The 13,378-nt window shown below is 29.4% G+C and overlaps 1 protein-coding gene across 1 annotated transcript; it reads left to right on the top strand.

Moving 5' to 3' along the window:
* The first annotated feature begins 369 nt into the window (after nucleotides 1-369).
* On the top strand, nucleotides 370-7,215 carry LOC100166545. The gene is made up of 2 exons (XM_001951370.5): nucleotides 370-561; nucleotides 6,367-7,215. The coding sequence occupies exons 1-2, from the start codon at nucleotides 499-501 to the stop codon at nucleotides 6,910-6,912; spliced, it is 609 nt and encodes a 202-aa protein (XP_001951405.1). The 5' UTR covers nucleotides 370-498; the 3' UTR covers nucleotides 6,913-7,215.
* The last annotated feature ends 6,163 nt before the right edge of the window (nucleotides 7,216-13,378 follow it).

The raw sequence follows: 13,378 nt of genomic DNA, 5'->3' as shown, positions 1-13,378 counted from the left end.
TTGTTCATAATTTCGTCGATAATATTATACGGTATAAATGTTTATAATATAATATGTAATATGTGGTAAAATAATAAATAAATAAATACACGAAAATATATTGCAACACAATATTGTTATGTGGATACTGGGTACCTATACTCGTGTAAACAACCGTCGACGTTTTTCCGAAGTTTGTCGAAAAAAAAAAAAGACAATATAATATAAGCGCCACTTGCCGCGCCACCCAATTATAATAATTATGCCGGGTTTTTGTTAGTTTTACCACATCGGCATTTTTAAAAGGCAATTTTCTTTTTTATGAACGTTTTGTTTCCATTGTAATAACCCGTCATTAAAATAATCATCCTTTACAATTGTCGTCGCAACAGGGGTGCACGTCGAGTATAAATTACTAAATCACCCAGGCATTTTAGTCGCTTTCTGAATTCATTGCATTTTTTCCAAAAAAATATACATAGATATTTACGTCGTATATTGAATTCGACTTCCGAGAAAATGAAGAGCTATTCCGCAATCGCCGTGTCAATTGTTTTGGCTATTTTTGCGGCCAACACGTCTGTGAGTATATTATCATTATGTGTATGACAAGAGTATAGGTTAGGTTAGGATAACCTACCTATACCATGCAGCTCTTTATGGTATAATATGCATTTTTTACAGCCAAAACGAGTTATTAACGTTTTAATCATTTCGATAATATGATGTAAATGTCCCGCGATTATACATTTAAATCTTTGTTTGTCCTTAAATGACAAAATGTTGAATCGTAAAACTCATATAAATATAGGCAAGAACGATCATAATATTTGTCAAATATTAGATGAAAAGTTAAAACCCAATAATAATATTGTATACATTAAAAATTAGTGCATTGTACATAGGTGCAAACGGTGCACACGTGCACTTGCAGGCTCTCGTAGACTTATTTAGTTTTTTAGATTCGGAGCGGAGCAAATATAATAAACTAGCTGAACCCGTGCACTTCGTTGCCCATTAAGTGTACCAACTATATGTCACTCAAACTTTGTTCAATTCGTTATTTAATATTCGGTGTATATGGTTTCAAAATTAATCCTAACTTTTCCGTTGCCCGGAATAAAAATTCTGATTCGCAGCAGTACATTATCAGGTAGGCAATCTACCTGCGGTAGATCGCGGACCCCGTGCTGTATGTACGTTAGTGTATGATTTAACTCTAAAGTATCAAATTTATACCAAGTTTGTCGTATTCTACCTATGGTGGATTGATATAATCAATTAATACAAAATCCTAACCTAACCTAACCGTACTAAAATCAGATGAATAAACGCAAACGCATACAAAAAAATTCATTCAAATCGGTCTAACCATTTAGGAGGAGTTCAGTCACAACACACGTACAGTAGAATTATTGCGCTTAGCAACACATTCTGCAATTCATTTTTATATCATATGAAATTAACAAACATGCCCGATTAACCAATAGCAACCAATATAATATAATGCACTGTTGCGCCACTGTTGTATTTTTGACATACAGATTTGAGATTTTCTACCTTTCCGGTAGATTTTCCTAAAATTGTATTTCGTAAAAACCTTTTCCTGGCAGTTACGAACATCTTACAAAAAATTTGAGCCAAATCGGACCACCCGTTCTCGATTGATGAATTGTTATACATTTTTGTCTCCATTTTTATATACCTATATAGATATATTTAAAAAAATGATAATAGAAATCAACAAAACCGCAATAGCAACCAATATATAAAACACTGTTGCGCCACTGTTGTATTCTTTAAATCCAGATTTCCTACTTTTCCGGTAGATTTTCCTAAATTTTTATTTCGTAAAAACCTTCTCCTGGCAATTACGAACATCTTAAAAAAAAGTTTGAGCCAAATCGGACCAGCCGTTCTCAATTGATGAATTGTTATACATTTTGTCTCCATTTTTATATATATAGATAATAATATTACAATGGTTATACACTTATACCTATTATAGGTATAATGATGTGTGTTTTTTTTTTTAACCAATCTGCTGAAATCAACCCTGGAGGTGATTTCTACTGGCGAATTGGATCTTATTTGAACAGTCGGGGGTTCAAAAGTATGTTCCCGGTACAAAAAAAAAAAAAAAAACTGAGAGAATACAAAAACAAAATTAAGGAAAAACGGGAATTTTTACACAAAACTAGTTAAAACCGATTATGGTATGATGTTTTTGTCGTAGGTACCTAATTCAAAAACTGTTGTTGAGACTATCACGAAATATTTATGGCAGCATTTTCTTCTAGACTTTGATATCATTTAAAAAGTATTTTGGATCTTATTGTGCTGCTAATAAAATTTAAATCAAAAAAAAAATCTTTTATTAATATTATGGATATGATGACATTTTTGTTTTCTTAGTTAAAAATCTTGAAAATATTGTACATAAGGTCTATTCACGCCTCTACTAAATATTATATCTAAAAAAATTATTTTTATAAGCGCAGTTTAAAGTTCAAATTTTTCGAAATTTATCAAAATTTCGAAAATGTGTAAATAATTTTGTAGTAAAAAATGCATAACATTTCTAAAACCTGAGGCTTGACAGTTGAATATACGGTTTTTCATAAGTTGTTTTAACAGTGACCTAATAAGTTTCAAAAATACAAATTGTACAATTAATTTTATTTTTTTGGCTTATAAAATTAGAATTGAAATGAAAAATAATGAGTTAGTTATTTTGTTGTACTTCCAAAAATATTATTCGTAGGGACTAGAAACTTTTCACACCTATCTACGTATATTATTATTTAGAATTTTCTTTACGCAATGATATTTTGATTAATTTTAAGATATTTATACCATGAACCTATTCACACGGTACGTCATGGCGATGTATCATTAAATTTGTTTTCGGAAAACATTTGGTCAACCTTGGTACTTTGGTACTAACAGAAAAAAAAACATTTTTGATATTAATATATAATATACTTAATATACAATATCCTTATAAATAACATGGGTGACTTTCCACTCAGAATCGATTTTCGTATGCAAAGCTCTATTAATGGGTCTACATTTAACAAAACCATTACAGCAGTGACCTACACAATTGCGAGGCACTTTCGACACTTCTTCTACAGCAGACTTCAAAGTGAATTCCCCGATTTTTTTTTTTTTTATAGCACATTTCAAGAAAACAATTTAAGTAAATCATAACCACAAGAATTTAGACAATAGCTATACATTTTATCCTATTCGATTATCAATATGGAACCTAACCATATGATTATATGCCGAATGCTTAAGTTATGCACGTATCTCAATAATGAGGGAAATGCAATAGCTAGGTACTAGATATGTGCAGCTAACTAGTGAGGTTTAATAAGCACACTATCATTAATATATCAATATTCTTGAACCTATACTTCCTATTACGGTTCAATATTAATTTACATCGTCTCTCAAAATAATATGCCTCACATATACTGTAATATTTTAGCCGTTGTGTTATATAGATGTTGAACAAATATTTTTGAAGTAATAATTTAATTGAATTAGACCTTTGCACAGTTGATAGGAACGATGGCATAATATTATAATTAATTATAACATTGTATAAGCCCCGAATGGGCCCCAATGCCTTATACATTATGCTTTAATACAAAGTAAAAAAAAAAAAATACACATATTTCTTTGAACAGTTATACCTAACCATTATAATAAAAAATAAAAACGGTAAATCATAATTTATTACATTAACAAATCTGTAAATAAACTATAATATTTAGTTTTCTGTTTTTTTTTTTTTTTATCTTTATCGAGTCAGCGGTGTCAATGATCAGATAAATTATAATAATTGTTTCACTTTTTTTTACATATTGCATTGAAAAATATTAGATGATAATATAATACTAAACATTATGAGTTAAATTAGACGGGGTCTAAGGCGTACTACTAGTTTGTTTCTAAAAAAAAAAACAACGATTTTATTTCAAGAAAAAATAGCCTATATAATATATAATAAACATTGTTTTTGATTAACAAGTTGAGCGCCACGATACCCAATTTTGGATCTCAACTAGATTTTTGTGTCTGCCAACAATAATTTAAAAATTTTGTTTACTATTGCCATGGTATATAAAATTGAAATATATTTTTGATATTTTGTGGTATTATTTAAATATGTATTAGAAATAATAAAATTAAGTTGTCGCTATTCATATCAAAATATAGTGCAGAATCTGAAAATAATAAATTGAATGATGAGAAACCGATAAAAATTAAAACCAATATTTATTTATTTATTTATTTATTTTACAATACGGGACGATAATTGGTAGGTATCATTTAATAAAAGTGTAATATTTTGAGACCCAAATGTGGTTCTCACGGCAATGTAAAAAAATTCACGGATAACTAAATTTGGGTCTCACGGCAACATTGGGAAAAATTATAAAAACCCACATTGCACTGTTCAACCTGTTAGTTCGATAGCTTTGGTTTATCTGGTTGTCTTAAATATTATTTTGATTTGTATCCAGACATAGGTACCTATATGTAATCTGTACTTAAGTATTAATGTATTGGTGCAAAGAAAAATAGGTTAAGAATTATTATAGAAGTTATTTGACTATGGAGAATGTTATTATATCATAATATTATGGCTAACGGTGAAAATCGGATCACAATAAAAAAAAATCATTGATAATCTGTCATTGATTTCAGAATAACATCTACAGGTTTGGAATCACAATTATACATTTTGGCAGACATTATTTACCTTTCGAATCCCATCTAGTTATATAATATTATTTTATATTTATAATTGTTTTGATCAATACGCGTGACTACGTGACGTATGTATTGTGTCATGACAGCACCTGCTATGTATTTGTCATAGAACAATATTGTAAACTAAAGAATAATTTAGGCTCTATATTATAATATGACTATAATGTGACTACTTTGTCATACCGCCTCAATACTGCTGAATTTAGAATAAGTAAATAATTACGAGTAAAAGGAATAACTATTTATAATATGTAAGATGATTATGTTATTATCGAGATTTTTAATTATTTATGTAAGACATTTTTTTTTTAAAAAAACACTACCTATTAAATATTTGCCACTTTTATCATGTCATATATTTTATTATAAATTGTTGTGACAATTATATATTTTCAAAACAATCAATATTTATGACGCTGGGTAGACGGCCAAAGTATTTTTTTCTCATTGTTGGTTTTCGTCAATAATTATATACATGCTATCATTACAGCGTTCTAAAGTACTTGAGTAAAAGTAGGTATTCCAATACTTTTTAAGTACACAAATACGTATTTTAAATGATTTTGAAAAAATTACATCACCTAACATTTTCTCGAATTATCTGTATTTAGGTTAAACGATATACTAATTTGTAATTTTGAAAATAGTTTAATAATTCTTTTTAGTTTATGTATTAGTTTCTATTTTAATTTTGATTACGAAAGATAAAAATAAAAATTAAGCAAAAAAATATTTTTTATTTACTTATTTTATTACCTCAACCAAAAATCAAATACTTCGATATCGAAAACAATTGAGCACCTATTTTAAAGTTCCACTAAATGATGCAAAGTATATGCTATAATATACAATTAGAGGTACCCAACATAAAACATAAAAATTGGTTCAGTTGATTTGTAAGGTAAAAATAAATATTTTTTAAAAAATTTGAAAATACCCATCTATGAATATATTTTTGAAGTATTTGTATTCGTACTCAAGTACTTTTTTTTGCTGAACATTCAAATACGTATTTATTAAATGCTTTTCAAAATAAGTATCTGCACATAAATACTTTAAACTGGGCCTGTCAAAAACAGGTTGAGTGCCATGAGACCCAATTTTGGATTTCAACTAGATTTTGATGACTGGCATGAATGATTTTAAAATTTTCGATTTTGTTTTCTATTGTCGGGGTATATAAAATTTAAATATATTTTTGTTATTTTGCGGTTATATTTGAATATGTTTTATAAATAATAATAAAATTAAGTTTTTGCTGTTTATATCAAAATATAGTGCAGAATCTGAAAATAATAAATTAAATGATAAGAAACCGATAAAAAATGAAAAGCAATATTGGGTAGGTATGATTTTATAAAAGTATGATATTAGTGAGACCCAAATGTGGTTCTCATGACAGTGTAAAAAAATTCATCGAGAACCAAATTTGAGTCTCACGGCAGCATCGGATAAAAACTGTAAAACCCACATGGTGCTCAACCTGTTGATGATCCTGCACCGCAGTGGACTGAGTAGGTATTTTGTGACGATGAATCGATGATTGACTTCACGTTATTTTTCCCCTTATCGTTCATTATTGCGTTTATCGATTTTCAGGCACAATTAGACTCGTTCTTCGGACAAGACACTTGTGACATTAAGTATCAGTTGCACGAAAACTTGGCTTCGGTGCTCACCAACAGCGCAGGCGTGGAATTACTCAACGAATTGCGACAGAACATCAAAGACATCTGCTTGGACCCGAAGGCCCACAACGCCATCGTTGCCTTGTTGGACGGTGTCATGGACGTGACGACCGACACCAATGTCTCGCAGTCCCTGGGAAACATATTCTACTGGGCCAGGAAGGTCATGAAGGACCCCAACTTCCGTATCGTCTGGCACGAGAACATGAAGGGCGTCAACATGTGTTTCGATAACATCGAGGTCACCAGACAAATAACGGACACGATAATGGACAACTTAGTATTATTGTTGAATCACCCCAAATTCGACTCGACATTTGAATCGGTGATCAAAAATCTGTCCAAAGTGATCAACTTCCGCAAGAACATTATGTACAAAGCTGCGGGTGCCTTATTTTCCAAACCCGCAGGCCCAACGCCTCGTCCGAGTTTCAGAAATCGTCCGAGCTTCAAATAATATTGCAATAAAGTTGTGCCCGTGACAACACAAATATATAGATAAAAAAAAAGTTATAATAATAATTAAACGAGACTTTGCATAAAAGTAAAATTAAAAATAAAAATAACATTTTCAAAGGTTTTTCATTTATAAAACAAATAATAATATTGTAAATCATTTTTGATCGGTTTTTTGTAACTATTATTACTGTACATATAATACCCATAATATCACACGACTGTAATACGAATAATTATTATAAGACAATAAAACATGGGACGACGGGGTTAAACTCGTTATAATCCATATAATAGTTATACACACAGATATCTTCATAATTATATTATAAATTGGATATTTTGTTTGGTTAGACAAGGGGACAAATGATTAACCGTTTATTGTGCGTTTATATAATATCGTTTATCACAAACGAACCCTTTCACTGTGGTCAGAGGCGGATTAAAGTGTTCAAATAAAGAAAAGTAAAAAATGTAATGGTATTGGGTAACACACTTACAAAATTGTTGTTTTTATCGACCTAACCTAATGGCAGTGGTCAATGATATTGCAGTTCGTCGTATAAAATCTATTTATTTTTTGTGGTAAAATATTAACTACCTACCTATATATTAGGCGAGCTTCGTCGGAATTTTTTGACTAAACCTCCGTTAAATCCTATACACCAACCTGTTGTGGTTTTGAGTATCAACTAGGTGGAATAACACTATAGTATTTTCGATCTCAAGACCGGAGGACGCACTTTGTCGATGATTTAGCGATACTCAAATATTTTGATTGTTCGTAAAACGATGCAGTTACCTGTTATATCGATCAAAAAATATAATTTTATTACATTATTTTTCGGCATTATTGTTTAAGTCGTCCACAAAAATATTATCGTAAGTCGAAATTCGTATATTGTGTAAGTGAACCATTACGTGCCAATAGTATATACTTAGCGTGACGCTTAAAACATAACGTGAACGTAACGCTAAAAACAATAGAACCTATCACGGTCAATAGTGCTGGCCATAAAATGTCGTTCAGATGACGTGCCGATCATATCGAATTGGAGATGTCTTATTTGCGTAAGTTTCTAAACCATGTAAATTATGAAATACAAATCGCACCTTTAGAACTGCGAGACTGCTACAACTCGAAAACTCAACAATTTTGAGCTAGATGGCTACCGGTTAAAAAAAAATAATCCTGTATAATGGAAAACCGTAACATTCAATATAATTTTTCATTTATAGCCACTGAAGAATATATGTGTCAGTATTAAATTATTCAAATTGTATACATGGTAGTTAATTTTCCGAGCAAGTGAGCCATATTTACTTTAAAACAGTATCCTTACACATTTTCATTTATTAAATTAATCACTGAAGTCTAACTTTTTCACTGAGAGTATTTCATAATATTCGAAAAAGTCATACAATTGTCAAACATAATATTATGTTTGCAAGTAGGTATTTAATATTTTATAGTTCCAAATACATGGACAGAGAACTCTTTAAGTTATCTCGGATTTAAACTTCGGATCGTTTTTTCTCTATAAATTTGTAGTTGCTCCAGTGTATTGTTCTAGAGGTGCGAAATATTATGCGAAATTCCCAATAGATAGGCCTATACCAATATTATGACAATATGTATGTCGTATTGTTATGTAAAATATAATATTAATATACGAGTATTATTATATGAATAAAGGTACGTACAATACACTATATATATACAATCACGAGCGTTTTAAACTCGTAATGTGTAACAATCATATTCCACAGGTGGGTACCTACGTTCGTATTTCGATCGACGAGCACTTATTTTAATATACCTGCGTAGGTCGTCACCGGTTATGTTTGGTAGGCACCTAAACTGTTGTCGTAACCGTCTGTTTACAGGAGTGGCGAACACATGTCGATAATGACGCGGCCGTATGTTAATAATATTATATTGACACGTCGAACTGTGGTAATAATGATGGTGTACAATATCATTGTTATAATACGTATCCGCACAGTCGAAGTCAAATACGCGTATGTGCGAAAAAAACAATTTGAAAAAAAAAAACGACGTGGTAAAATAATAATTATTGTCGTTTGCTGTAATAATAATAATATAATAGTACAATGATAAACGACTACTACTATATTTTAGCGTACAGAATACTATATTATTATTATTGTTTTGTTACACGCACATGCCGTCGTCAGTAGTCGCGTGGACCTATATATAATATGTATATATATATTATTATAATATCTCACCACCTTAGGGTCTAACGCTAACGGTTACCGCACAACGGCACTATTTAGGCATACTCCTCTAAACGCGACTACCAGCTTTTATGATATTATAGTTTATGTCTGCTAAGTATTTATCTTGATGAAACACAACGTGATCCACCGAATATGATCGACAATATTGAATATTGATCATTTCCTAATTTAATCAAAAATGCACTTGGGTTCACAACATTGACGAAAACAAGGAAAACATTCCTCGTACACCAAACGATTACGAAACAGCTTTGCAAACATCTTCGTTTGTATTGAGTGAATTCAAAATGTATCCTTTCGTTTCATCACTCGTAACCGCGTCTAACTTGGGAAAGATGGACAATAATATCAACCTGACGTAATATCAGAGACTTATTCAAACAAGTATATGAAAAAAAAAAAAAATATTTAGCGCCTATCGCTTAGTGATCTAAAAATGATATTATACGACTATACCCAATCAGATGGCGAACGAGCGCTTTATGGAGAGGGAAGAAGCGTTCGATTAAAATACTTATAATTTATATAAATACTATATAGAAAAAATGTCATACCCTTCGATTAAATACACTCAACAAGTTATTAATTTGGAACATTCGATTTTAATCGCAAAGCTTTTTCGTACCACGGACAGTTTTTCTCGACATAATATTATCTATTCCCTACATACACATTGCAATCAGTGGCATGACCTGCAGGCATTTTCAATGAGGATGCATGTTAATTGTTATAAGTATAGGTAGTAAACTAATAAACACTAAATACATTTAAATGAACTGTTGTGCTTGTACAAAAGACACAAATAAAGAGATTTAGGGAAAAATTGGGGGAAGGGGGATATAACCCCGAATCTCCCCACTGAACGTGCCACTGATTGGAACTATATTTATAGTGCAAAGGTGGGCATTAACTAGTTAAAAAGTTAATTTTTTTTAAACTTTTTAACTTAACTAGTTTAATTTACAGTTAAAATAACTTAGCTTTTCTCAGTTGATTTTAAAAAAATCCATCAAGTTAAAAACATTTTGAAATTTTTCTTTTATACGTAAATATTAATATATCAGTAAAAAATAAAAATATTCTAATACAAAAACATAAACATTTCTGTTCTTTATCTTGATAACATAATTTGTGTATATTTATATATTTTATTAAGTTGTAAATTATATATTATGGGAGTTGCAATTATAAATGTTTTTAATAAAATTAATAATTTTAAATTACAAATTGACAATTGTTATGTCTTAATGTAATATAACTTATAATACCTATATATGAAAAGTCATGTATTCATCTTAACGTATTATGACATTCAATTGCTATACCTACGATATAAAAAATATATATTTGTTAAATTATTAAATTGAGATGAGTATAGTTTAAATTAGTAAATAATAGTAAAGTAAAAGTAAAAGGGTATACAGTGTGCATTATGAAAATAGTTCAATAAAATAGTTTTTATAATTTATAAATTAGAAACTAGAAAGACACGTTCATTCTTTATGTGATTTACGAACTAATTAAAAAAAAATTGATTAATTTTTTTTAACTGAGTTAAGTTAATATTTTTTTCTATATTAACTTTTAACTTATCGATCTTGTGTCCTCTTAACTTAACTTAACTTGAGTTAACTATTATCATTAACTTGCCCACCTTTGTTATAGTGTGTACTTTGAACATAGTAAACACATGATATTAGCTATTATAATACTATCAAACATGTACCGTGAAACAATGTGTAGTTTCCAGAATATATTTTTCTATATTTTTTTAGTGATTGAATTGGACACGTTTTCATAACATTATATTTGTATTTAATATGATACTAGCTGAACATCCCAGCTTCGGCCGTATATGTGCAGTTTTTGGTTCGTCACAAATCCTATCACTATAATATCATAGTATATTATACTTGTATACGCTATATACAGGCGTATCTTAGTTTTAGTGCACCTATCTCAGCTCACGGACAAATTGGCGTCAGTGTACCTATACCGAGTGAAATAACTCAATCTAGGAGGGCGACCGCGGATTGGATTTAGCACTTCCAGGCAGGGCTTCAAAACATTATTTACAACGTTATGACGTTATAATCAAGAAACGAAAAACGAAAATAATCTGATATCATTAATAATAAACAATAAACGTATAGGTACGTATGTATATGTAACATAAAAAATTGCAAATAACGTTAGTGCTTTTTTTTACGTTGAATTTAACATTACAATTGTTTTTAAATCGTGTAGTCTATATAAGTTTGAATCTTATAAGGTATAACTATAAACGGTTCAATGTTCACAGTAATTTATATTTTTGAAATATTCTATATCCCTGATTGATTCATAAAATAATATATTGAATTTAGTAGAATATTATTTTATTTCTGGAATTCAAATTTTAATAAGATACAGCGACCGTGTGGTTTGGTGTACGCTCCTACCAAATACTTATATATCATTAACATTATTATGCCAATTCAAGTTGTATCATTGTTAAAAATATATTTTTTCTAATAATATCTATTATTTCATCTTTCATTCATATCATAATATTTAAGCAATATTTGACACCTAAACTAACACTAATACTTGTCAGTTATAGCTACTCACTAAAAAACCTAGGTTGATTGAAAATAACTGGTCCTGGACAACAAATACTACTAATTTTATAGTTTTTTCGTCAAAGTGTGGTTACCTAATTAAACCTATCTATAACCAAAAATAACAATATAATTTATAAAAATTGAAATTAAACGTTAAACGTTAAACAGAAAACAAAATATTAAAATAACGTTTAAAAATATAATAACTATAAATGGAAAAAAATCAAATAACGTTTGAAAATACAATGACGATAAACATTGAAATTGCATGACGTTTAAATATCCGAAAACGTAAAAACGATATATTTATATTAAATTTAAGCCCTACTTGCAGGTATATTTTTTAACGACGTTTATACTACTCATTTGGCGTTACTCTTTAAACTTTTCTGATACCTCTAAAAACAATCTCTGAAATTGTCGTCAAATTCAATCGATTGGTTTATGAGTGTATAATATTAGTATAATACTAGAGTGCTACACAAGTAACACAACGGCATGTACATTTGATTTTAAGATAATATAGTTTCTTTAATCGAGGCCATATTATAAACGTGACGCCATGATCGTATCCTGATCTACCCGAGTAGCCAATGGCAACCGTTTATAAACAAAACAACAACAAAAAGTTCCGATTTCCAACGCGAGTCTCAAGATCCCCGTTTGCAAAATGCGAATAATGGCATAAAATTTTTTTTTTTTACAAATATATATAAGTATATAAAATAAACTAATTTATAATACTCAAGTTTATTATGATAATAAACTTCGGGCTGCATAAGTTACGCTGTTCAGGGTAGAGAGATTTGGTGTGTTAAGATATGTTACGGGTAAGGTCCAAAAACGGTCAATGTACATATTGCCCTGATAGTGTGAACCTTATCCATATGAACAGTGTACGGAATAAACGTTTTATAAATAGTATTTGAAGACCCCGGTGCAATAACCAGATACGTCCACATTTTTTCAAAAATCATGTTTTGATATAGAAATAATCAGAAAAAAATTCTCTATCGATCGGTGCAAAAACCGAATACGTCCAACGAATAGTATTGAAATAAAATGATAAAATTGATTTTTAAATTTCTGTTGGGTGCAATAACCAGATACGTCCGGACGTATTCATTGAAATAGTATATATCCATTTTTTTTTTCATTGGGCACAAAAACCAAATACGTCCGGACGTAACTGGTTATTGCTACCAACACTTCTATTCAAATTTTGCTATTCTATCCATTGCAATAACCAGGTATAAAGACTTAGTTTTTTTGATGTAGTATAAAAATAAAAATATATTTTAATGAAATAAAATTAATTTATTATAATATTAATATACTTTATTTTTATCCTATGATGATATAGTTTTTGGTGATTAATAAGTATTGTTGTAATGGTACTTACCACTGTTTTTAATCAATATTAATCTTGTTATACTATCAACAAAATAAATCAGAATATTCTTATTATTAATAAATAATAATAATTTATTACTAATTAATATTTTTTCAAATAATTAAGTACCTACAACCTTTTATCCTAAAATTTTAATTATTACATTATGATTATATTTTTATTTTGGCTAAACAAAATGAGTGATA

This window comes from Acyrthosiphon pisum, chromosome X (genome assembly GCF_005508785.2).
Source record: "Acyrthosiphon pisum isolate AL4f chromosome X, pea_aphid_22Mar2018_4r6ur, whole genome shotgun sequence".
In the NCBI taxonomy this organism is placed as follows: domain Eukaryota; kingdom Metazoa; phylum Arthropoda; class Insecta; order Hemiptera; family Aphididae; genus Acyrthosiphon; species Acyrthosiphon pisum.
This window is presented reverse-complemented; position numbering and strand designations above follow the sequence as displayed.

Bases quoted from the DNA above. Each gene is read 5' to 3' on its own strand.
- LOC100166545 (XM_001951370.5), top strand. From the start codon at position 499: ATGAAGAGCTATTCCGCAATCGCCGTGTCAATTGTTTTGGCTATTTTT. The intron at 562-6,366 runs GTGAGTATATTA...ATCGATTTTCAG, and splicing joins TTTTTGCGGCCAACACGTCT to GCACAATTAGACTCGTTCTT.